Below are 27,229 nucleotides of genomic sequence, written 5' to 3'. Positions count from 1 at the left end.
TTTATGCATCTGTTAGGGAGAATTCTCCAGAATGGCTAATTTCCCTTACCTACTGAGTCCCTCAGCAGCTTTGTTGGATTTCTAGGATTATTTTTTTTCACCTGGTAAGAGTGAGAGCCTTTTTTCCCACTCTTACATGTGTTTTTCTGTGTATTTAACATTTTTGTGTTCATAGACTGTGGAGCCTCACCTACTCCATAGGCATCATCTTTTTACTGTGTGTCACACAGCACCTTTAGCCAGTGACACAGGATTGTCTTTTTTGACTTCCTACTTTAAACTCCATTTTCTGGGACTGGCTACTGTCTCCCAGAACATGTAAAGTTGCCATTAACTTTATTAGTCTTTTTAAAACCACAGACCCAGTACAAACTATCTTCCATAGAGTACTGGAAAGGGTTAATTTTATTCATTTATTTGTATTTGTAAAGTGCGCAAACAGCCCGCAGACATTGAGGCGCTGAATCAGAGCTAAAGGAGGCTTACTTAAGGGTTACAAAGAAGCCGTCCCAGAAAGAACTTATTTACATTTAGGTAGTTACATGTTACAGTATATTGCAGGTTCTAACAGGGTTAACAGTTATCCCTTTTTGTCTGTCTCTCATGGAACATTATTTTGTTCTCCTTTGTTTAAGATTTTGCTGGTGGCAGTGGTATCTACCATATTTTTCCTACCGCGGTCAATGTAAATAGCCTTCGTACCGTTTTAGGCTAAGTTAGTAGCCTCAAACTTAAATCCGCTGGACCCCATTTACTTTTATTTGGTTCCGGCTGGGTTTATTCGCCATTTCTTTTTGTAAAGGTCTTTCTCGTTTTTTACTCTGCGCGCCAAACCAGGTTTGGCTCCTTTGTTTGCCGTACTTTGGCGGGCTTCTACACAGAAGCCCTCCTTAGGCGTCTGAGAGTCTGGGTAGACAGGATGTGAGGGAGGGGTTTTAGGACCCCTGCACAGAGTTCCCTTGGAAACCCAAGTTGTACTCTTGTTTTATTGGCTAGGTGACTGTCCTGCCAGGGCATCCACCCTGCTGTGTGATTGATAGCCCGGATGTGTGAATGGGGAAAAAACTGCATAAAAAGCAGGTCTCTGGGACTTGGAAGGCAGAGTCACCACTGGATCGAGAGGACCAAAGAGAAGCTGAAAGAAGAGGACCACTACCACGACAACCTCCTGGTGAAGCCCTGCCGCGGGTTCGAATCTCCAAACTTCGACAACAGAGAAGATTTGCAAGGAATCTTCTTCCCTTGAACTGGTGGGACCAACCAGTTTGATAAACACCAAGCAAGGCCTCCCTCCCCTGGTTGAATTTGCCAGGAGACTGGACCCTGTTTGGGTTTTATGGAGCGCACCTTTTATTTGTTGCTTTGCTCTGCTGCTGGTTTCTTCCCTGGGCAGTGCAGGACCCTCTAGTCTTCCTCCTTCGTGTCAGTCCGACAGCCGCTTCAGGAACCGTGAGCCAGTAGGATCTGCCAGGAGCCTCTGCCTCAGCTACACCATTATTCTGCTTCTAAGGTATTGTTCAAACCCGGTTGTTCATTCCGTCCGACCGCGGTGAAAGTGTTTTAAATCTTTCGCCAATCCATGGCCTTGTTCTTCTCTACTCTTTTAAGTAACTTTTTCTTTCGACCAACTTCATTTCGAACTCTTGGCAAAGACTTAACCGCAAATTACTCTGAACTGTGTGATCCTCTGCTAAGACTCTGAACCATTAACATTGTCCCAGGCCTATTGATTTGAATCCTCACTCTAGCAAGCCTTTTCTAGATTGCCCTGCCTACTTACTTGTTGGTGCGGCTCAATTTTGTATATCCTTGTTTGTCCCTCCCTTTTAAATTGCTGGAGTGCCATTTTGCTCACACTTAATTTTGAGCTGAACTTGTCCAGAATTCATTGGGTGTTGTGTAGTATATTAAGATTGTGATTTTTCTGCTGCTTTATTTAGTGATCTGTTTTACAAATGAATGTGTAAATAAATATATATTCTTTAACTCAGAAACCTTGAGTCAGTGTTTGAACCATAGCAATTGCTGTCCTTTGTGTAACTTCTGATACTGCTCACTTTACTCTTGAGATAAGTCTGGCTGCTCAGCCATCGCTACCACTTTACTGTGTGGTACAGGCTTGTACCAAAGGTGAATTTGTACTCACGGGTACAGTCCAGTAACCGTTGGTCCGGGCAATGACGGTATACACCTTTGACCCTTGGATCTGGGCCAGTCCGTGATCAATGTAGGGAAGGGGCCATCTTGACATGTGGACCCATTTATTCAACTCCCTTAGGTCTGTGCACAGTCTCTATTGGCCATTGGGTTTGAGTATCCCCAGTACCGGGTTGGCAAAGGTACTGTGGATTGGAGGAATTATCCCACAGGGCTCTATGTTTTTCATAAGCTCTGACAGTGACTCCATGGATGCGAGAGGTAACCGGTATTGCTTCACAAATACTGGAGCCAGCTCGGGGGCCGTTGGTATGGTGGTTGAATGTATCTCTGTATGTCCACAGTCAAATGAATCCACTGCAAAGATAACCTGAAAATCCATAAACAACTGTTTCAGCTTCTGTTATTGCTCCTCGGTCTCACAGGCATCAGCAAGATTGATTCGCTCTTCGACCATCTGCTTAAAGCCTGGCAAGACCTCCAGCTTGGCAATTTTGGCGGTGTCCTCCAGCTGGGTGGATAGATCTATTTTGATGGTGTTGGCCTGGATGGGAGGTTCCAAGGATGGGAGTTAGTCACTGTTGACTCGGAATACCAGTTCATCCTTCTTGATGTCACAAGTCACCTCTTCCACACCATAAGGGCAGGAAGAGTACACCAGGAAATTCCCCACTTGCCTGATGAAAATCTTTTCCGGAGGGATACTGTCGTTAAAATTGTAGCAGTCATTTGTAATTGGCCCAAGCATCTCATTACCTAAATCAATAGAATTATGTTGGCCATCAACCGCCATTCCAATAAAGGTGTCTGCACCCAAAGTAATACTTTGAGGGTCGCTATTATCCACCAATATTCAAATGGTTTTGTGTTCTAGGCAAACTAGAGGTGTTGGATGTAAATACAAACCTTGCTGTCGGAGATGATCATTCAAATGTACATAGACGTCCTGGTTTTGAAGGTTCTGTCCTTGCTTAATTTTTTGGGGAATTGTAAATTGTCGCACCTGTCCTGTGATAGTAACCTCTTCTCTCACTTTCCCCCCAGTCGGGACCAGGCTTTATTATTACTAGGCCCAAATTAATTGTGAATCGATTGAGAATGTCACTACTTAAGTAAAAGGCAGAGGTGACATCTCTCACAACTCAACAATTATGTTATATGCTTTTGTTGCCAGTGGATATTTTTAGCATACACCTTTTAGCAGGAGATGTTTGGAATTTGGAGTTTCCAGGCCCATTTCTCACTTGTCAATCAATTTAAATGTGGGAATGGTCTGATCTTTTGGGAGTTTCCTGAATAATGCTTCGCTGATGAAGCTTCTTCCATTATTCAAGCATACTCCCCCTCATTTATCTGAATGGGAAAAAACAGCTGTTCACCCTTTATCTGGATGTCGGTCAAACTCAGAGCTGGTTTTTCATCATATTTTGTCATGGGATTTGGGTTTTCCTCTGATTGAGGATTGGTATAAAACTTCAGAGTATTTCCCTCCAGTGTGGAATGGCACTTAAAACCGGGAGGGAGGTTGATTTTCAAGAATGGAGAAGTGTTCTCATCACCATTTTGTTCTCCTACATAGATGACGATGATGTCTGGGACATGATTGTTCCTAAAATGGAATTCTATTTCGTTGGACCATTGTTCAATCATGTGGCATGTGCCATTCAAACTCATATAATTTGTACTTTGGACTCAGACTAATTGGCCAATCAAATTAAAACAGAGGACCTGTTCACACAGTCAATCAGAGGTGGCAACCTCCAAAGGAGGTCATTTCCCCATAGAGAAGGTGTGCCCTCTGGAGTCACGACTATCACCAGGTGTTGCACCCTATCTCCCCCAATTTTTATTTGCAAATCCGCAGTCCCTTTGACAGAAATATCATTCCCATCAAAGTTTTGGAGTTGTCCGGGAAGAAGTTTGTGGGGAATTTGGTGACTCTCCCCCCTTCTGGAATTTAGTTGTTCGAAATCCTTTTTGGACAGGAGGATGGCTTGGGATGCAGTATCCAGCATCACTGATAATGCACACTGACCTTGTACCTTGACGCAAAACATAAAATCTTCCTTCTCTCTCCTCAAGGGGGCAAAGAAAATGTGCGTTCTGTGCCAGCTAGGCGGTTAACTTTTTTATATTGAACCCTGACACTGTGTGATCTTGGACAGTTTCTTGTGTCGGAGTATGTGAATCTGTAAAAAAGATTTTGCACCCAGAAACAGGTGGTATTGGGAAATCCCCTTTTCCCCCCATTTCTTTACTGTCCTCCTTTTCCTGCCGTCAGTTCACTGAACCTGTTTGGGAGAAAGAATACCTCTGTGATTTCTGTCTCCTCTGGGTGACATTGTTTGGGTTGAAGAGCTTCTTGCTCTGGGTTGGTTTCCATACATACCCTGTCAAAATCAGGGTGTCTTGGGACCGATTTTTCCTACAGAACGATCCCTCCATCTCAGGGATTCTTCTCCTTTGAAAGGGATGGTGCACGCTTCCTCCACAAAGTGGGTTGTCTTTGGCTTCCATTTCTCCTACTTACCCTATGTTCTTTAGGTTCCAGCTTTTCGGGGTAGAAGATTTATGGTTAGGCTCAGAGGTTTCCAGGGGTTTTGTTCTGGTGGGAAAGGAAGCTTCTTATAGGCCTTTGCATCTCCCTGCCACCCGAGCCCCCTCCTCTGGAACCTGTTGGTTGTCAGACTTTTCTTCCCGTCATTGCTCCCCAGGGCACCAGACCCAGGTTTTGAGTTATTCTGGGCAGCAGTTTCCAGTTGATGCTTCTGCTGAGCCCTCAACATGCGACGCAAGTCATGGGTTAATTGTTGGACATTTTTTCTGGTTAGTAGGGAGGTCTAGATTCATACCTTTGCTGCTCCCGGAAAGGGTAGCTGTTCCTTCTCCCGGAATAGCTCTGGTATTAGGAGTTTCCCTTTTAACCCTCTAACCTAGGTTTCCCTTCTCCCGGATTTGGGAATCTATTGTCCTAAAAGCGGGTAGAGAGAGGAGGATTATTCTGGAAATTAGGGTTTGAAGGGTATCTGGGAAAGAAGCTTAGGTTGGGCGGTGGAGTATTTCCTTCCTCCTGAGGGAAGTTTCCTGGGGCAGTAACCACCTGGTGGGGCCCCCCTTTCTGCACTGGGGGAGTGTAAACATACCCCAGTATGGGCCTGATACCCTTGTATCTAAGACTGATGTATGTGGCAGGGTCAGATGGAGTGCTGGTCTGGTATCTTGCCTGGCTACTACCCGATTGGGTTGAATCCAGGGTCTCCTTATAGGGGGACCATTTATGGTGATCTTGGTTCTCCAGCCCTGCAAAGAAGGTGGAGTATTCGGGGGAGAATGTCCACTTTCATACAATTCCCATCATTTTTTTTTTATATACTTTTATTGTGACCAGGAATTACATCAGCCAACTGGCCTAAATCAAAAAATCTACAGTAACACCATGCATATTGACCAATGCGGTCACATGAAGAACATTTTCCTTTATCCAAAGAGAATAAGTGAAAGTCAAGAAATGAAGAGACAAAGAGAAAACAGAAAAAGAGGACAGAAAGCCTATTTCTCCCCTTACCCACCGCCCCCCCCCCAGCCTTCTCGGGCTAGCATGAAAAAGTCAATAGACAAGGTATGGAATATGATGGAATCGGGTGCGCATCAAAAACATATGGCCACCTCAACGGAGGAAAGCATCGGCATGTTGTGTTGGAGTGCATAGCGGGGACCCAGCCTTCCAGGATGGTGTATAATCACATGTATTGGAAAGGGGCTTGAGAATTAGACCCCGGGATCTAGATTCTGTTGTGTTTGTATTTTCTTACTCGTCAGGTCCATTATCCCTGTTCTTCTCTCCCCCCCTTTTTTTTACTTATACTCACATTAGTATTTGGGGGGCCACTCAATCAAAGCCATAGCATGGGCAGAGAACTGAACGTGGGTCAAGCATGTTCAGTGGTCCACACAGTTTTCTCTGCAGTATTGGAGCAACTGTTGGTCTATGAGAGTGTTTGTCTCCCTTACAATAGCTGTGAGGCTTTCCTTTCATAGATTTCCTCCTCCTTGTTCAGCCAGTCTGCCTTTGTAGGGAGGGAGGCAGCCTTCCATTTTATCGTTACACAGACACGGGCAGCTAATAAAAGGTTCCTCGGAATATGCGGAAGAAGCATATATCTGTCTTCCATGTGTTCCACACTGAAAAGAACCAGGAGAGGAGAAAGGGCTCTGTGAATGCCCTCAATGTCACGTATCCACCCCAGAATTTCTATCCAGAACAACTGGATCAAGGAACAGGCCCACAATTGATGCCAATATGTACAAATTTGTGCGCACCCGCGCCAGCAGTAAGGGGAGATGCCAGGATATATTTTGTCTAGTCGCTGGGAGGTTAGGTGCCATTGTACTAAAATCCTGCAATTGTGCATTTTATATTGCATTGCTATTGAGGATTTCCAGACTGCTCTATAGAAGGCATCCCATCCCGCCGGGTCGCCCTTCCATCCCAGCACCTCGTCCCAATTAGCTTTGGTTTTCGGCTCAGTGAGATGACCCCTATCTAAGAGTGCTCTGTACATTTTTGATATGACACCCCTGGTGCCCGTGTGTTGATTCAAAATATTCTGAAATGCGGTTAAGGGGCGCTGTAGTTGGTCTTTCCATTTATGATCCATGAGGACACCTTTAAGTTGAAGGTACGGGAGAGGCCCAATGGTCATTGCCTGCATTTCCTCCAGTTCCCCCTTGGTCAAAAAGGAGCCCTCCCTCCACATCTGCCCCACTCTCACTAGGCCCTGTTCATATTGCGGTTGGAAGCGAAGGGGACCTATGAAGGCATCTCTGATTGGCGGGGCCCAGATGCAACTGAGTGGTGATGGCCATGTGGTCACTCCCCTCATACTGGGATTTCTTTTGTTCCAAAGGGACCAGACAGCCGAAAGAACAGGGGGCTCCCTCGCTTTGCGAGGTATGGCTTTCACAGGTGCCCAAAGCCATTCACCCATAGTTACATGAGAAAAAATGCCATTCTCCAAAGCAACCCATTGCTTGCTCTTCGATTCCCGTGTGTGATCTACCAGGACACAGAGTATTGCTGCTGCGTAATATCCGGGTATGCGAGGCCCCCTTTATCCTTGGGTAAAATCAGTGTGTTGTACGCTCTGTGGGGTCTACCTTTGTCCCAGAGGAATGACAGCAAGGTGGTCCTAATCGAATTTAAAAACGAGTGGGAGAGGGGATTCGGGAATGACTGAAAGAGAAGCAAGAGTCGTGGAAGGACATTCATTTTAATCGCAGTTCTGCCCACCCATGACAGTTTTGTCCTGCTCCAATTGTCTAAGGCCCTCATTACGACCCTGGCGGAGGACCATTGTGCTATTTGCACCATGGTCCATGGCGCTAAGCTGCCAACTCCGCCATGGTGGTTGGCGGACTTACCGCCCCATTCCGACCTTGGTGGGGCGGTAAGTCCCCAATCCCCATTTACCCTTCCCCATTCCCATTTTTGCCCCATAGGGTATAATGGGAGTGGGGTAGGCGTTAATTACGCCACCGTAAATTACGGTGGCGTAATTAACAACAAGTCCCGTAGCGCCATGGATTTTTCCGCCTGCAAAAAGCAGGCGTAAAAATCACCATGGCGCTACGGGAACTCGTACTCAGGCGGAAAGGGGCGCCATGGTTTACGCCGGCGTAAACCCCTTTCCGCCAGGGTCGTAATGAGGGCCTAAGTCTTTTAGTATAGTGGCCCAAAGTGGTTTGTAATTTACCTGAAACAGGTCTTGAATATTCCCAAATATCTCAAATTGGAGTGAGACACCTGGAAACCCCATGTATGTGGGCCGGACGCGGGAGGTATGTTTGATCCAGTGAATGGAAGATTAACTGTTTTATGTTTATTTATATGGAACCCAGATTGTGCCCCATAATCATGCATTTCGGATAATAAAGCTGGGGGAGGTGATATATGCCAGTATATCATCCACAAATAAAGCAAGTTTAATTCCCATCATTTTTAATACCAAATGATTTCATCTAGCTATAGATGCTCCCATACCGAGTATTTTGCATTATTATGGTAGGGAGTCATGAATCTTTTTACATCCTTTATCTGTCAAATTGGGTCTTTCACCAGACCTTTCTTCTGTTTGGCAGACTTCCTTTTCCGCTGCACCTGAGTCCACTCATTCTCTGACTCAGAGCTGCTACTCTTGATGGTCCATTCCCTGTCTCCTAGGCGTTCCCTACCTCCGGGAATAACTGTCAGAATTACGGGGTCTGGACTCTTCTCTCCTTTGGTGCTTTGGGCTCTCAGGGTAATTTCCCTTATACTCCCCTTTTCACACCAGAGAGTACTCATCCTCCTCATCCCTCCTTCCAGGCATGGTGGGGAATTCCCCCCATCTCCCTGAATTTGTGGGGTTTTTTAAGATGCTCCTTTGAGGCCTCACCTCTGGTTCTTCTCTTTCTGTAAAGCAGACCAGGTGGTCCCTTTGTAACTTAATTCCTGCCAGTCCAACTCCCTGATCTTTTCATCATAGGTGCCCTCCTTGTCAGAAGTACATACTATGGTATTTTTAAATTCCCATAGCCTGCTGGTCCGGCCACTTTCCCTTCTGCTTAGTAACCCTGAACCCTCATCGATGTCGGATAAGGATTGGCCTTCTGGATCAGTTGGACTAGGCCAGGTTGAGTCCAGATGCATCAGGTTTCCCTGTTCTTGAGAATTGGTATGCATGAAGTCAGCTGCATTGCTTCACAATGGGACTCATTTGGATCTATGTGATCACTGCGCCGCCCATAACTGTGATGGCCGAAATGCTGACAACAGTTACGGCGCAGCGCAGTGATCATATAGATCAATGTGCCTGCTTCCCCAGCCTGCTTTTCCCTTCCCACGCCCCACCCCCAACTTACCTTTTATGGCGGCACACTTCTGTGTGTGCCGCCTGCACCCTGCGATCCCTGCGGCGTCAGCTCCTCCCACTAACGTGGGTTAGAGATGACGCCGCAGGGTGCTTATCTTTTTTTTTCTTTCGTGTCCCTCGCAACCCCCGACTCTCGCTATGGTACCCAAGCAGAGCAGGGTACATCCCCGCATCCCCTGCTCTGCTTGGGCACAGTAAATGTCACCTTCATTTTGTGCACCCCTGAAAGTTGCAGTAACTGCGGGGGCGCACAAATGAGGGTGTTATTTTTGTATGATTCTGACTAATTTTCCTTCGGTGAGGCTAGCATCAGCTACGCATATTCAGAGCGTTTCTTTTTCAGTAGATTAATCTCCTCCCCTTGCACGATTTTGGCCTGTGTTGCCTGCTTTAGGTCAATCTCTGCTTGCCTCACACATTTCATTAATTGTGCATTTTGTCACTTACTGTCAGTCAATTCCTTAGAACATGACTCACTTTTCTCCAGATCCACCCTTAACTGACACACTTCCTGAAACAGGGCACTATTCTCTTGACTTAATTTGTTATTTTCTTCCCTCAACTGCTCTTTCTGCTGTTTCAATGTGTTCAGATCTTGGTGCATCTGATCAAACTCACACTGAGAATCACCCCCTTAAGAATTGACTGGCTGTTTTTAGCTTTCAGTTGGTCTACCTGTGATTGAAATGTGAAAATGTCCTCTAAACAGGCTCTATAGTGAACACCCTGCTAAATTAATTTGTGTTGACCTGCGCTCAGATTTTCATCACATTCTTTATACTCACCTTGCAGTGCAGAGAATTATATCTCTCACTCTCCATTTTCTTGTTGCTGTGTTTTCAACTCATCTTTTAGCTGTTCAATAATATTTCCTAATTGTAACTTCAAATTTTGGCTGTGTTGCGTGTTTCCTTCTAATTGTTTCTGCTCTTTCTGGGCTTGATTCAAAAGCTCAGCCCGGTTTTGCACAGAGGCCACACTATCCTGGTGTCTTTCTTCCATGATCAGCAAATAGAAATACATGTATGCCATGAGCTGAGCCATTTTAATTTTCTCATCTTTGCTGGTTTGTGTCATGTAAAAGTTTGTCAGGGCCTGATGTAACAGCCCATTTTCCTGCATCATGTCAACATTTGCAGAGGTAACCTCCTACATCATTCTGGCTTGTAGCATTTCATGTTCATGTTCTACCCATTCACCTTTAATAAACAATTTGGATAGGAGGTGCTTCCTGCCCATATTGATTTCTACAGTGCTCATTCTGAAATGTGTTCTGCACATGATATACTCTCTATTGCTTAGTTTGCACTCACAATGACAACTCAAAACCAACACTGTTTTATCTGTACACCACCCTGGAACCAAGGGTAAAGGTCTGAATGGCACCTTCCCAATGCAACACAGCGTTCCATCCACTGCAATGTAATTACACCTAAATGAATAGTCTGCTGCTACTGCACTGTCACAAGTGAAGACTCTCAACCAAATCACAGCCACAAGCCCCAAGCTTTGTCACGATTTATTAGGCAGTCACTCTCAATTCAGGGAGTTCCTTTCCTCCCCAAGCAAGGTGGCGCGCACCCAAAGCAATTATACAGATTCAAATTTAGTGAGGCCTCCAACCTGTCTCGCACCATCCCCAGCAAATACCCTCTGTATCACCAAAGAGTATATATAGTTATTTAAGGTTTGACAAAGAACCGCAAAGCAACCAAAACATCAACCACCAATGTTGTGGCACTACACAATATTGACCAACATAGTTTTAAAGGACTTTCAGTTGTTATTAGACACGGGTAAAATGTTGACGTTTGCAGTCACAATTTACATCAGATTTCTTGCAAATTAACTTATAGGAAAACATACAAAACATACAGTGATTGCTTAGTTTGGCTCAATTCTCCTTTCTCCCAGCAACCGGACCCTCCAGGCATCAATTAGATATGGTGGTCTGATTTGAAGGTAAGGTACAGGAGTGGGAACACAATGGAAAAATCTTTTTGGCTTTTTATTTAGGTAAAATGCAACGTTTTGGGATTCTGATTTGGGATAAAAGGGAATAAATGGGGAATTTCATTTTTCATCACTCCTACAATGATAATGCAAGGCTTTGGAATTCTGGTTTGGACTGAAAGGGAACCTTCATTTTACACAATGTGTTTTCAAAGGGAATGCAAGGTGTTGGGATTTTCATTTTGGGGACACTAGCACATTCAATTGAACAGCAGGGTTAACAAATTACATTACAGACGAGAGTCATTTACAGTGCACTGGGATAACCCTTTGTCAATTTCGAATTTTGACAAAGACATCACCTAGTGATAAATGACCCTAAGGGAATTCATTAAATTATATTTTTAGTTAATTGTGCTAAGGGTATACATGATTTCGCCTCGCCTCCCCCTCCCACTAATGGAGGGCACCCACCAATGCAAAGGTAAGGGTTAAACAGACAGATTCCAACACTATTCAAGGTAACTGGATAGGGTGTTCTTCTATAGAGGATTCATTGACTTCACTTGTTTGTTCAATGTGGACAGGGTCTACCCAGTTTTGCCCCCCTTCACCCACTAAGGGAAAGGTATAAAGGCAGGTAACACCCTACACAATTGATAGCTTTGGGATATATCTATTTAAATGGGAGATCTCTGTTCTTAGCTCAGGGGGCCTGCTAGATCCTAGGACCCTCTTTCAGGCAGGCAGCTCACACCTCAAGCCTCTATCTACCAGCCCGGTCTCTCCAGTCACAGGCCTCTTTCAGAAAGAGCTCCCAGGTGTCCAAGCAAAGTTCCTGGGTGTCCTTTTCTCCCTCCTTCTAGGTAGGCCTTGGTTTAGTTTTGTTCCCGTGGCAAGGTGGTGCACCAATGGATTAGGACGCTCTCCTGGTCTCTCTCTCTAGTTGTTTTCTTGCAGGTCCCTTCTTAGATTAGAAATTGCCAAGATATAATGCTGATGACACCTATATATTGTCACAATTCCCATAATACAGATTGGCTAGCTCTCTCCCTTCACCTCCCACCAGGATGCCCACTGGCTTCTGATAGGACCAGGAGTTGGAAGGTATAATATGATGTGGTATTAAAAACACTCCTGTGCACAAGTGTTTCTAGGTGTGACATGGGTTATGGAAGCTGAGGGATGAGAAAAAATACACCATTTCAAAATGACAGGTAGTTTTACACATTTGGGTTCTGAAAATCTGCGAATGTGGCTGCTACCTTAATCTTTCTGATAACTACAGGAACCTATATATTTTTGAGTTCTACTTTTTATGGTGAGTCAAAAAATACTAATCATATCTCGGCACACCCTTCCTGGGAGGACCTCTGTTTTTATCGATTTACTCCTGAGCCGAGATAATCACAACTCTGGCCCTTCACGATTCAAACCTTACTTCCATAACCTATCACCACACCAAATTTCCATTCCCTCAGAATTTTGAGAAGACGGAAATCATAATTGTCTTTAGAACTCAACCTGTATCCATCACCCAAAATTTGTTTTTACCTGGTCCTGATGGGCTTCTGATCCCCTTTAATATGAACCCAGTGTGAGCACAGTGGAACACACGGTGCACATTTTTCTCAAGAAAATGTATTCAATGTTAGTCAATGGCAAGGCACCACAAGTGTCCCTGAATTTCAATCCAGCCTCCACCATTTCTTGGGTTTCATTTGTCTCCTGTGACCTGATTAGGACATCTGGCTGGTCCATGTGATCATGCCCTCCGCTCCTGGGCTTCAAAGGTTTTTTGTTTGAAGCTAATGCACAGTCTACTGGGAGACCTGACCTTAAGGTCCCTTCTGCTGGATGGCTTATCTGCCACCTCCAAAATTCCGATCTACTGCTCTGTATTTTTTTAGCATTTAAAATGAAGACCAGACTTCCTTCTCCTAGAGGTCCTCAGCCAAAGGTCTTGAGGTCAAGGTTTCAGAGGCCCAGACCTTCCAGTTCAATGCGGACAAAACCATACATAGGGCCTGATCACGACTTGGGCGTTACCGGCGGCGGTATTACCGCCGGCGGTAATAGCCCTACCGCCGAACTCCCCGGCACTAATAGCGCCGGATCACGAGTTTGGCGGTAAAGTAATTCCCCATTCTCCATTGAGCCCATTCGGGAATGCCCCATTCCCCATTGGGCTCAATGGGGAAAATTTGCGCTCTTACCGCCGTCGGATTTCCCGCCGGCGGGAATAACGCGAATTTTCAGCGGATTTCCCCCCAGCTAAGAGCCGAGGCGAAATCCGCCGAAGTCTTGATTTGGCGGACTCTTAAATCCGGCGGATTTAAGGGTTACCGCCAAAGTCGTGATCAGGCCCATAATCTGAAAAAAGAATAGCATTTTACATTGACACGATGTGCAATAACATGTAACATTTTGCATTACACCTAGGCCTGCTGTTAATAAATCTTTCTTTTCTACCATATTAGAACAGAGGTAGATTCATTATTAATCTTATGCACACAGATAGGCCACAGTTAACATAGGAAACCAGTGCACACTTTTACAAAAACGAAATAGGCCTTTCTCTTTACATGCTTTGATTTTATAGGATGAAAAATGGGTCTCTTTATTCCTGATAAGACAATCTGTCACTTCACATTATTTCTTAAATGTCATGCATCATTCTTCCTTTTTATCTTCCAAATGGGCCGTATTTCAAATGTATCTTTCCTTTCCACGTGCACTGTTGTGGTTTTAAATCTGGCAAGGTCCAAAGATGCCCTTCCCAGTTCACACAAAGTCAACATCTGTAGCACCACATATTATGTCCCATTCATTGATATGATATGATATTTTATGTGTATCGCGTTCATACACAATGTGTTTCAGAGTGTGACAAGGCAAGGGAGGGGGACAGGGGAGAACACAACACAACAATGATCTTGCTAGGCCCAGTGACATTGAGAATGCGCAAGTGCATGGGAAAGGGAAAAAAGGAAAAAGTGCATGGAAGGGGGAGAGTGGAAAGTGCAGAGCACAGGAGAGCAGAAATAAATAATAAATACAAATAAATAAAACATTGGGGCAATAAACAGTGGTAGTTCAGCCAGCAAGTGGCAAGTGCTGTGTTTAAGGCAGCAGACTAGGTAAGTCTGATAAGTGCAGAAAAATAAGAAAATAAATGGGCATATCCATCGGTTTTAAGCTCTCACGTAGATTCCCCTTCACTTGCACACCTGTCCATTTTATTGGAGTTGACTAGGCCCATTTCTTTCAATTTCACTAGGCCTTATGTTGAAAATCACTGTTTTGTACTGGATTTATATTTCAACAGAGCTCCACATTTGCCAGCTTCATTCTCACAATAGGGGCCTAGCAGCGCCTCCCAATCTCTGTCACTCTGGGGCTGTTTTTTTACCCCACACTGAAAGCGCGCAAATGACACCTCAATCTGTTTGGATCTGTACATGGTTCATCATCAGGAGGACCAAGCAGCTGACCCCACAATGTTCTTATATGGTGCTGATCATAAATGTAGTTGGCCATACATTCCTGATCTATATGGTGAGTGGCATATATACAATCAAGAAGACCTTGCTATGATTCACCCCTGCGACCTGCAGAACACACATAAATACTAGCAGTGAGCACTTAACCCGCTGAGCTATCTCACCTGCTATTTTTCTTAAATGTGAATACACTGTTTTAGAAAAAAATGCTAAAACTTGTCTCTCATGATGTTTAATTTTGCATTATCATACCATACTTGTACATATCTGTAATGTAATCCTGTAATATATAGTGTTTGCTGCTTATCATAACAATGTAATGTATATAATTGCTTGTACCTGTCTCACCTGTATCTCTGTCCTCATTTATATGTAACCTAGCAAATGCGCCCAGATACCCCTGGGCTAGGTGCGCTATATAAATAAATAAACAAACAAGCAAACAAACCACCTAATATGGTAATGCATTGTCTCTGGTGATTACGTGTCTTATTTGCATAACATGTATGTTCCTACTTCTTGTAAGTAATGTAAGGATGTCATCGCCCACTAGTACACCTAATAATAGAAGTGCTATATTTTCTTTTAAGAAGGACTGGAGGGGACAGGAGAGTGGGTAGATATCCTGATAAATGTGTTTCCCTGCACAATTTATTAAACAGCATTATGTTTCACAACTGGATAGCTCAGCAAGTTAAAAGCTCATCTCCGACAAGTTCCAGCCTGCACTTTCCATGTTCATAGTTCAGTAGGGCTGAATCAGTCCTTCATCCTGATAAGGCTGATGCACTAAGTGCTATTACATTTCGTACTAATAACACATATTCTCATAGCACTTAAAAGGCAGGAGGTATCAGGAGTCAGACATGATGGGCTATAGATAAAATATGATATAATACTATTTTACTTGGATATGGGACAACCGAGGCCACAGTAACTTCAAAACATGGAGTATTTGTGCACAAAATGATAGGCCTCAGAAAAATAAAACCATCCAGTTGATCCTAATTAATGAGTTCTTCATCTGATGCATCCACTCTGACTGGCTTATACAGGCAAATACTACTCTTCAGTCTTGCTTTTGAGACTAAGGCACATTAGAGAAAGCCAAACTTCACAGCGTGATTTCCAAAAATAAAGCGGGTTCTAAGAACCCACTTTATGTTTGTTTTCATACTACCAGTGGCGGCTAGTACCTTTTTAAATTGGTGGAGATTAAATCATTTCCACAAATTTGCAAGAGCGACCAAGCATAGTGAGGGATCCTGAACCAACCAAGGATGGACCAGGGGTGGAGGGTTCTCCCCTCAGGATTTCTTTTTAATAATTGGTTAACATTGTATGTTGTGCAGCACACTGTTTGTGAACAATTGGAAAAAAGCCAGACAGTTTGCAATCAGTTTTGTACAGTAATTCATGCAAAAATCCAATTGATGCAAGTCACCAACAGTGCACAGGAGCATTTCCCAACACATTTTTATGATGCCTTCCGCCACAATGTATGCCAGTATAAAAATAATTTTCATTCTGCATTTGCCAATACATTTGCATGCTGCCTGCACCTATATATGAACGTATTCCCATTTAGGAACATACTCATGCTGTGCATAAAGCCAGTAATAATGCCAGAAGTCAATATATGCCAGTAACTGCACATAAAAACAAACTACTTTTGGCTTTGCCATTAAAAATGCCATGCCAAAATAAGAAAAGATGTTTCAACTGGCTGCTCCAAGGCAGGCCAGTACAGACACATAATAACACTTATCATGTTCACTTCATCATAGATGATCAGCAAAAAATGCCGTCATATTAAGATATTAAAGATAGACTGACTCCACCAAAATGCCAGTCTAGTCATGTAATAACGATTATCATGCCAACTTTATCATACGTGCACAGTAAAAAATGTTGTAAGAAATGGCAAGACTAATTGCTTCAAAATCCCAGTGTAGCGACATAATAACACTTTTCGTCTTTGCCTTATTATGCTTTTAAACAGCAGCAACCTCTGGCGACCCCCAAATGACATCCGTGAGTTTCAAATGAGCATGCATTTGATGTCATGTAAAAGTAAATGGTTTCCCTTTAAGAAAGCAAAGACTTTTTACCAATGTTTTAGCTTTCTCTTTCGTGTGTTAAAACAGCATGATACAGCAAAAAAATAGTCCCCCTACAAAGGAAGTGTCTAATTGAAAGAAATCTTTCCTGGAAATTGAATTGTTGTTTCCATGTCTGCTTTTGAAGACAGAATGTTCCGCACACATGAATAGAAGTAGTTATTGATTGCACTCTAAACATTCTGATTGGCTGAGTGGAGATCACTAGCTTCCATGTGCTAATACTACATATTTGTTTTACAGATTTCGCCTCCAAGTGAAAACATTGTTATCACAAATCCGAATAGGCCATGGTGGGAACGGTACCAGCCAATCAGCTACAAGATCTGCAGCGCATCTGGAAATGAGCAGGCGTTCAGAGACATGGTTACCAGGTGCAACAATGTTGGCGTAAGTTCAGAGCAGCCTCTGTACAAAAATTGAAAGAACCCAGGCACAGATGGAGGTAGAATGTGTGACTGTGTCTGTCTTTGTTATTTTATCTCCTCTCGATACTGTGTAATTAATGGAATGCCAAGGAATCGTTTTGCAGCCTTTGATGAGTGGATGGAATAAGTCTGCTTTTGTATCACAGTGTGAACAAATAAAGGCATTTGGTGCCAAAAATAACCTTTATATGGTTTCCTTAAAACCAAATATTTGCCCTTTATCGTAACATTTTGCTTAAAAAAACTCAATCATTTTGCTTAAATGTTTCCGATTTACGCTTACCTTTCCAGTAGTTGCCATGCCATTTGTCAATAAGGCCTTCTCAAAAGGGACCCCAGATTTTTCCCCAATGTATCATTTCTTTGGCGTCATGAAGGTTACAAAAAAGTACAAACAAAATTTGATTAGCGCCAACATGTCATACACTTGTTGCTCCAAAAAATGTAACCCTATTGGAAGGCTAGGGGTCTTCAACCTTTGGCTCGTAAATGTAACATTTGCAGCAAAACATTTTTCATTTGGTTCCTAAAAATAACTTTTTGGTCACAGAATAATTTTTGTTGAGAACTCAGGTGGGACTTTGTATGTAGTGTATCTCTTTACTCTAACCACTATACACCCACACACTTTGGCACTAGGGCAGATGTGCAGTTGTAACCTTTGCTGGTGGGAGTGAGCACCTCCATTCAGCTTCCCCTTTCTCTTTCTAGTTATTGGCAGCTCCCTTCTGTAGCGTTAAAGCCTGTTGTGTGGGGCAGACAGGGCTGGTAACGGTCTGGTAACAATTCGGCTGAACTCTTTAAAATCTGCAGGGAACTGGCCAATCCTGCCACAGTCTCCATCTCTCCTCTCCCTTCCCAGGCCCTCTGCATGGCACTGGCCTCTCACTTCATCTCTAAAACTCAGAACATCCTGTCCTCACTCTCCTCCTCTCCCCTCCATCCCTCTACTCCCTGCTCTTCCTCTGGCCCTTCTGCCGCAACCTCTCCTCCCTCCTTCTCTGCCTTTCCCCTGCTCTCCGCAGACAAGGTTTCTAGACAAGTCCGATCTATGAAAGTATTGTCACCCCTGTTCCTCCAAAACCATCAAGGACCACATCGACTCCCTGGCTCCTGCCCTGGCTCCTGCCCTGGCTGACTTCTGCTCTGCAACCACTCCTTCACCACTGGAGTCTTCCCATCCCCCCTGAAGCACTCCCTTGTGCATCCTCTTCTTAAGAAACCCTCTGCCGACCCCCCCGCCTATCACTCCCTTCCTGGGCAAGTTCCTTGAGAAACTGGCCATCTCCCAGCTTAATCTCCACACTGAATCTTGGTTGTCTTCATGACCATCAGTCTGGCTTCAGAGCTGCCAGAAGCAAGGAAACTGCTCTCCTGAACATCTGTGAAGACCTGCTCTCCAACCTTGACTCCAACACCCCCAGTGTCCTCATCCTACTTGATCTCTCTTCTGCCTTTGACACTGTCAACCATGCCATCCTGCTCAACCGTCTACGTGATAACCTGTGTATCACTGGTCAGGCCCTGATATGGCTGACTTCTTTCCTCTCTGACCGACCCTCCCAGGTCCAACTTGGGTCCTTACTCTCCGCTATCTTTTTCTCTAACTGTGGTGTCCCCCAGGGGTCTAACCTCTCTCCCTGGCTGTTCAACCAATACCTAGCACTCCTTTCCCACCGCATTTCTGCTCTCTGCCCCAACTTTCAGTGCTATGCGAATGACACCCAGCTCAGTTTCAGGCTACCTTCGGCCACCTCTTCTCCTTCCCTTATTTCTGACTGTCTGTCTGCTATCCAGGAGTGGTGTGCCGCCAATGATCTCTGCCCTAACGCCAGTAAGACTGAGATTCTCCTCATCAGCACACCCGCTCCCTCCTTTCCTGTAGCTCTCTGGCCCGCCTCTCTTGGCCCTCTTCCTGCTCCCACCTGCAAGGCTGAAAACCTTGAGGACATATTCGACTCCACACTCTCCTTCCCTCCTCACATCTCTGACATCTCTAAGAAGTCACACTACCAGCTGCACCTCCTCAGAGGTATTCTTCCTTTCCTCTCCTTCCCCCAGAAGCTCACTGTCTCCAGAGCTCTGGTTCTCTCTAGGCTGGATTAATGCAACTGTCTCTTTCTAAATCTGCCTGCCTCTACACTCCTCCCTTTGGAATTAATCCAGAACAGGACTGTGAGAATTGTCCTTTGCCTCAAGCCCATGGATAATATCTCCCCAGGACTGAAATCTCTGCACTGGCTCCCAGTCCCTGTGAGGATTAAGTTCAAAACCCTATGCATTGTCCACAAGGCCTTCTGTGGCACGGGGCCTCAATACCTTCAACTCTCTCTTCCTAAATATCTTCCTTCTCGAGCTCTTCGCTCATCCGCCTCCAACTCCCTCAGGGTCAGTCGCTTCTCCAAGCAACGAGTTGGTGTTAGATCTCTTTCTTCGGATGGGGCCTCCCTCTGGAACAGCCTCCCTGCCACCCTTAAACTTGAGGAGAACCATCTCTGGTTCCGGAAGCACCTCAAAACCTTTCTCTTTGCTTCTGCTTTTTCTCCTCCACTCCCCTGCTGACCTCCTGGCTGTAACTAGAACGGCACTGGCTACCTGAACATCCTCTGATCTCAGGCCCAGGTCCCCACCCTCCAATCTCACACACCTGCACTGCCTGCCTGGCAACCCCCACACTTGGGGACTGTCTCTGTACCCCTACAGTCCCCCTACCAGCACTTGACACCTGATGTCTGCACTTGCCCCTGCACTTGCCATTGCTGGCCATTACATTACTTATTGTTATTATCTATTCCCATGCACTGCACTCTCCCTTCCCCCATCCCACACACTTGCGCGATCTGAATAACACCTGTCCTAGTAGGATCGTTGTCTGTCCTCCCTTTGTTCCACCTCCCTTGCCTCGTCATGCCTTGAAACACTTGTGTATAGGCGCTTATAAATATCATATATCATATCAAGCCTGAGCAAAGCAATGGTCTCATGAGGGTATGTGATGTTACTGGCTCTGTCCGCTGCACATAGTGGCATTTATTGCTATAAGGATCCAGGGGCTCCCACCAGGATGCTAATAGCTTTTTAATGAGAAACTGTGGCTGTGACATTTACAAATGCCCAATCCCAATTTCCCTTAATAATACCTACAAACCAAGATGGCTGCCAAGGACAATAGTCAAGAGACTTCATCCCCTTTCTATTTTCGTGGTCCGTACGAAGCAGGGCATGTCCTAAGGCTGGTGTGAAAATTGGGGGGGGGGATTGAGAGGAGAGGGTGTAGTGGGGCTCCAAGGAGGGTGGGTCGGAGAGGTTGGGAACATTGGTGGGTGTAGGGTGAGGGTGAAAGGGGTGAAGGGACTTGTGGTACGGGCTGAATTGGGGGAAAAATGGCAGACACCCAGGTCAGGTGAGCAGGTGGCCATGAGAATGCTACTGGTCACTGGCAAATTCTGCTTACATTCCCAGCCACCTGATTGGGTAGTCTGGCAGGTTGTAATTCGCTTAACACTCCCTAAAGGCACTTCTTTTTTATTAAGCAAATTATGCAGCCTCCCTTCCTCCATTTCTCTTACGCCTTATTGCAAATGGCAGACACAAAGTTACTGTTTTAGTGAATCAGAGTAAATGTGGAGGGGAAAGAGGTTAATCAGGCCTCCATGACTATTTTGTCTCTTACGTCTATGGTGGCTCTCGTTACAGAGTTTTAATGCAGGTTCTTTGATCTAGCCTGTTCATCAAGTATGTATTCAGATCTTCTCCTCGCTATTGCTTGTTTGATGAAGACTCAATGGTTCTCAGTCTACATTTGCCAAGCCCCCTTTGGACTTGGGGACAAATAGAACCAATTTACTTTCTCATCACACCAAATAAACCTCAGAATATTAGATCTAACGGAAGTGTTCTCCATTTCTTATTTGATTTTTTTTGGGTGAGAACATTTGTATTCTTAACAATAAGGAAAATTGAATTTTGTGTGCAGAATTATTTGTATTTGACATAAGAAAGGTAATACTTTAGAAGTGAAATAAGGGATTTTTAATGTGACTGTGTGGAATAAGCATGAAGGCTTACCAAAGCATTACATTTGTTCACTGATATCTGAACGATGAGAACTTTGTCAACCATGAGATCTTTCTCAACCATGAGCTCTTCCTCATCCATGAGCTGTAAAACCCACTCCATTTTGTAAAGTCAGAGGTAAAAGAATCAAACAAATTCTGGAAATTCACTGTCTATAGAGCATTCACGTTGGGTGCAATTTGGATTCCAAAATATTTAATGGATTTGGGTACCTGTGCTTTTGGTGTGATTTTCCTCAAAGCGTTTAATTAACGGATTTAAGTAATGGAGGGTTACCATTATTTTCTAAATCTCAACATTTCTTGCAGTTTAGTTTAAAACCTGAGTCCTGCAGAAATGCCCCAGCTCCCCAAACAGCGCTGTCAGCGACTCCAGTGGAGTTGTAAGAGCCAATCCAACATTTTCTGTCAACACGCAGATATACTTTGTGTTGCTTTGTGCATAGTTAGGCAAACCATTTAAGGAACCATGAGCACCAGTGGCTAGCCCCACTTTCAAATGAGCAGTTCTTCTTCAGGCACCCATTCACTTCGATCATAATCATTGGCATAACACAGTTGGCTAATACCCCTTGATTCAACTCGGGGGTGTTAGAGGGCTCATGTCTCTTTAACATAGAGACAAGCCCACGTGGACAGTCATGTGCGCCATGACGTGGGAGGAGGGGGGAGCCGAGGAACGTTGAATCATTATCCTGTTAGATACTTAATAAAGAAGACGTTTGCTTTCCTCCTTGGTGTGCATCCGTTATTACACAGGCCGAAAGGGGCAAACAACTGGCGATGTGGCTGTTCACCCGCATGCCAAGGTCCTCCTCGTTCAGCGCACAAGCGATCCCGCTCCTTCAGCTCATCCGGCTGCCTCCAGGCCGCGTCCATGGCCGTCGCCTCTGTCGCCCCCGGGCCCCGCCTTCCACCTCCTCCTGCTACTGCCTCATGAGGAGGAAATGGATGGCGCAAACAAAGGAAAGCGCCGTCCCACTACCACGGGGCAATCCACCAGCGGTCGGGCCTCACATTGTTACAGACCACGTGTCTATTCAGGTGGGTGGCTCCCATCCCCCACTGTTTCCGCACCAACAGACATATGCGACGCGGCCTCCACGGTTGCTGGACTCACATGTGGGCCTCATGTGCAAGCCCATTATCTGAACAGAGCCAAGCCTGTTTCCCCCCCAGAGGAGTCACATTGGAGTCTGCTCATCACAATTTCACGCCGGGGCTCCTCCTGCGAAACACATGGTTGCACGTTGAACCACCACCCGCCAGCAACCACCAGAGGCCGAAGTGACCACCTTTGACTACAAAGTAGTGCCTGGCACGTGCCTCCTCCAAAATCTCCTGCCAGGTGACTCAACCACCTCCTATCACCCGCAGGCATGATGAGTTCGCCCCCAGTTCAAGCTGGGCAACCCCAGACGTTTCAGGTTCTCCCCATGAAATCTACAGCCACTGCATGGCGCATGTTATGCTCACCTGGTATCCATGGGGACGCCCGTATGCCCTGGATGCCAGATTCACCCTAGACGTGCCCAATTCAGGGTGATGTCTTCTATGGCAGGTGGGCCTGAAAACACAGGAGGAAAGGACTTAGGAACTGATTTCGTTTCCTCCCACCAGCCCCTTGGACTCGACCTGATGACCCCCTCCTCACCTTGGCCCTCATTACAACACCGGCGCTAAACCATGGCGCTATTAGCACCATGGTTGGTGCCGGTGTTGTAACGGGTCCGCCATGGTTCAATGGGGAATTACCACCCCATTCCAAGGTTGGCGGGGCGGTAATTCCCCATTGAACCATGGCCCTTCCCCATTCCCATTTTTGCCCCATAGGGCTCTATGGGAATGGGGAAGGCGCTAAGTACGGTACCGCAAATTGCAGTACCGTACTTAGCACCAAGGTCCCTTTGCGGGTCCCTACTTTAACGGCTGGTGTAGACCAGCCGTTAAGGTCGGGTCCCGCAAAGGGACCTCGTAGTAAGGCGCTAAGTGTTTAACGGCGCCGCAGCCTTTTACGGCACCGTTAAACACTTAGCGCCAGGGTCGTAATGAGGCCCATTGTCGTGATGTCTGGCGTGCTTTCCGTCCTGCTTTCTGCGCGGGGCGCGTAGTTTTCTGCGCGTTTAAGTGACCGAGTTAACTTCACTGGTGCCAACCATTCAAGCGTCTTTAAGGAGGTAAGTCCGATTATAGTAGTCGCTAAAGGCCTTTGCTTTTCTTTCTTGCTTTTAATGTCTTTCCTTGTTTGTTTCCTCCTTAGGTGTATGGAGGTTCGATGGTTGCGCCGCTTGGATCAGACTCCTGCCGGGATTATGGACGCGGAGCGTATGATGGATGGTAGGTTAAGCATGAAGTGCGGCGCGCTAATGTCTTTTTGGGCTAACCTGTATTCTTTATTCCTTTTCAGGTCGCAATGGTCTTTCTGGGCGTGCAAAGATTTCCAGAGCGGAACCGGCCAAGAAATGCCCAGCCAGGTGAGGACTTTATGGTTAATGCTGTGAATGCTGTGAGTAACCTGTTTAATGTTGTCCTTCTTTCTCTCTCCCTCCAGGTGCTTTGTTCCGGTGCATGAGTGATGTCCTGAAGATGCTGCCAACTAGATGGAAGACCGCGAGCAGCAGTAATCGGATGGAAAGTTGCAGGTAAGCTGGGACTGCTAATGATGTTCTTTTGTCTCCTCTGCAGGTCCGCTATTTCAGGATCACCAGGTGCTGGTCTCCGAACACGATGAGCTTCACGCTGCTAGCTGCAGAATAACGCAAAGCACGTTCTGTCGCTGGTACGACGTAATTTCATCACCGGATGTTTTTTCGTGGGTTTCTTGCCGCAGATTTTTTTTTTGAAAAAAAATCATCCCATTTTTTGGGGGGGTTAAAAAATAATATACATTGTCTGTGGGTGTACAGTGTTATAAAAATAATTAATTAATTAACCCTGTAGCTTGGGTGTGGTAGCTTGGGTGTGGTGTATATAGCCCCCCTGTAAAGTAGTCCAAGTAAAGTAGTCCGGGCTACCACATCTTAAAACACTGCACCGCATAGTCTGGTTCTTAGGAACTAGACTGTGTGGGTGCCTCCATGTTGGCTGCAGGCCTTCACAGAAAAAGTAGTCCATTCAAGTAAAAGTCCCAATCTGAACATGAGCCTGGCGCCAAAGGTGCCAGGACTGACTCCAAGAGAGTCTGTGATGATAATGTAAGGCCCTTGGGGCCTCAAATGAACCCTGAGTCCTAACCCTACCTGGAATGTGACCATGCCAGTGGGGTTCTGGGTCATGGGTCGTGACAGCATCCCCACCCCCCCCAATCCCCCTCCTAAGGTGATTCTCCTGCCTGGTCCAGGCTTGTCTGGAAAGTTTCAATGAAACGTTCTAATTAAACGCGGTGCATAATTGTTCTCACTAGGTTCGCAAGTTCTGTCTTGAGGGCCGTAACCCTTCCAATCGACTAGATAGTACAGTTTGGATCTGGTATATTTGGAATCCAGGATTTCTTTCACTTCGTATTCGGGTTCTCCCTCGATTATTATGGGTTCCGGTGATGATTTAACTCGAGTACCGGGTTGTACTGGTTTTAGCAGTGAGACGTGGAATACTGGATGGATTCGCATGTTAGCTGGCAATGCTAGTTTAACTGCTGCTGGGTTGATGATGGCTTGAACAGGATAAGGTCCCAAATAGCGAGGGCGAAAAGTCTGGGTTCCTTTTAGCTGTATGTATTTTGCGGCTAGCCAAACTCTGTCTCCCACCTGATAGTCAGGGCCTTTTTCCGAAGTTGGTCAGCAAACCTTTTTTGTTTACTTTTGGCTTGGATTAACTGTTCTGTTGCCTTTTGAAAGGCTTGAGTGATGTTTGCATTAAGAGTCTTTAGAGCCGGCATTTCTAGACTGGGAGGGCTGTCTAGTTCAGAAGTACGTGGATGTCTGCCATAGAAGGTGTAGAAAGGTGTTTGACCAGTCCTGGAATGCAATGAATTGTTGTAAGCCTATTCGGCTATCCATAACAGGTCTTTCCAGGTTCCTTCGACTTGGTGCAGCATGCATCGTAGGTATTGTTTGAGAGTTTGGTTGGTCCTCTCTGTTTGACCATCCGTTTGGGGGTGGTGACTGGTGGATAGCCGGATGTTGATGTGAGCCATAGCGCAGCACTTTTTCCAGAAGTTAGATATGAATTGGCTACCTCGATCAGAGACCAGGACTGAAGGTAAACCATGCAGTTTGATAATGTTTTCCAAAAACACTTTTGCTAGATAAGATGCATCCGGGAGGCCTTTGAAAGGGATAAAGTGTGCCATTTTAGAAAATAGGTCCACTTCTACTAAAATGGTATTGAACCATTGGCTGGGAGATAAATCAGTAATAAAATCGAGAAAATGTGTGTGCCATGGTGCCGGAGGTATTTCTAATGTTTGCAGGAAGCCGGCTGGTTTTTGTTTCAATGACTTGTTTTGTGCACACACCCCACATGAAGTAACGTGTTAGATGATGTCTTGACGTCAAGTTGGCCACCAATAATTGTATTTCACTTTGGCTAGGGTTTTCGCAATTCCAGGATGACCCTCCATCAAATAATCGTGATAGTCCGAAATGATTTGTTGTTGTAGCTCGGTTTTAGGCACATACAGGCGTTTATCAAAATACGGCAGTTGATCTTTAACAGAGTATTGTTTTCCTTTGGTATGCCATTCCAGTAACTCGCTTGGGGTTATTTTGCGCTGGATCATATTTTCTAAGCTCAGTTTGTGTTAAAACTGTGGTGAGGCCTAAAAGCTTGTCTTCAGGTATAATGGCCACTGGATCTGGGGTTGCATATTCTTTTTCATTGATGCCCATGCGAGATAGTGCATCAGCTTTCCCATTTCTTACACCTGGTCGGTAGGTGATTACGTAGCCATACTCTGCGAAGAAAAAGACCCAGTGTAGTTGGCGCGAAGATTGTGCTTTTGCTGTTTTTAAATATTGTAAGTTTCGGTGGTCTGTAATTACAGTGACTGTATGCCTGGCTCCCAAGAGATAATGTCGCCATGCCTTGAAGGCGTATTTTATAGCAAGCAGTTCCTTATCGGTGATGGCATAATTGAGTTCAGGAGGCGTGAATTTTCATGACCAGAAGGCCACGGGGTACAATTGGCCAGTTTCAGGGTCTTTTTGAGAAAGAACCGCCCCCATGGCCATGCTGGAAGCATCCGTTTCCACGATGTAAGGAAGATCCGGGTGAGGGTGTCGTAAAATTGGGGCCTTTCCTTAAGTTCTTGGAAGGCCTTTTTGGCATCTTCTGTCCACATGAATTTGTTATTGCTTTTTCGTAGCAGTAGCATGATCAGATGCACGATCTGAGAGAAGTCTGGGATGAATCGACGGTAGAAGTTTGCAAAGCTCAGCATGCTCTGAACCCCTTTTAATGAGGTTGGAGGGGGCCACTTAAGAATGGCATCCACCTTGTGCGCATCCATTCTAATGCCTTTTGGAGTAAGAACAAAACCAAAAAATTCTACTTCAGTTACGTGGAAAAAACATTTTTTAAGTTTTGCGTATAGTCGATGTTGGCGCAATTTGGCAAGGACAGCGCAGACGTGTTTGACATGGTCTTGTTTTGAGGTTGAATACACCAGGATGTTGTCTATGTAGACCAGGGCACAAACATCGATCAGTTCTCTTAAGATGTTGTTCATAAAATATTGAAACGCTGCTGGGGCATTGCAAAGCTCGAAAGGCATGACCTGGTACTCAAACAACCCATACTTAGTACGGAAGGCCATTTTCCATTCATCTCCTTTTTTAACTCGGACCAGGTGGTACGCTCCTCTGAGGTCTAACTTAGTATAAATCTGGGTATCTTTGACTTGATCCAGCATCTCAGGAATAAGGGGCAGAGGGTAACGGTTTTTCACAGTGATCTGGTTCAGGGTGCGATAGTCAATACAGGTTCTCAAGTCCCCTTCCTTTTTTGGTACGAAGAATAGGGGACTGGCTGCCAGTGATTTGGATGGGCGAATGAACCCATTTGCCAAGTACTGGTCCAGATAAGACTTTAGATGCTGGTTTTCTGGTTCTGTGAGCGCATAGATTCTGCCACAAGGGATCT

General features: G+C 45.3%; 1 protein-coding gene across 1 annotated transcript in view; it reads left to right on the top strand.

Moving 5' to 3' along the window:
• Positions 1-27,229, top strand: part of LOC138522073 (pancreatic alpha-amylase-like) — a 120,093-nt gene that overhangs the window by 20,305 nt on the left and 72,559 nt on the right. Inside the window, exon 2 of the mRNA XM_069635315.1 lies at positions 16,888-17,034. Within this exon, the coding sequence (XP_069491416.1) occupies positions 16,888-17,034 (147 nt within the window). The remainder of the gene's footprint in view (positions 1-16,887; positions 17,035-27,229) is intronic.

The sequence above is a fragment of the Ambystoma mexicanum genome, chromosome 1q, assembly GCF_040938575.1.
Source record: "Ambystoma mexicanum isolate Mex_15411 chromosome 1q, UKY_AmexF1_1, whole genome shotgun sequence".
Lineage (NCBI taxonomy): Eukaryota > Metazoa > Chordata > Amphibia > Caudata > Ambystomatidae > Ambystoma > Ambystoma mexicanum.
This window is presented reverse-complemented; position numbering and strand designations above follow the sequence as displayed.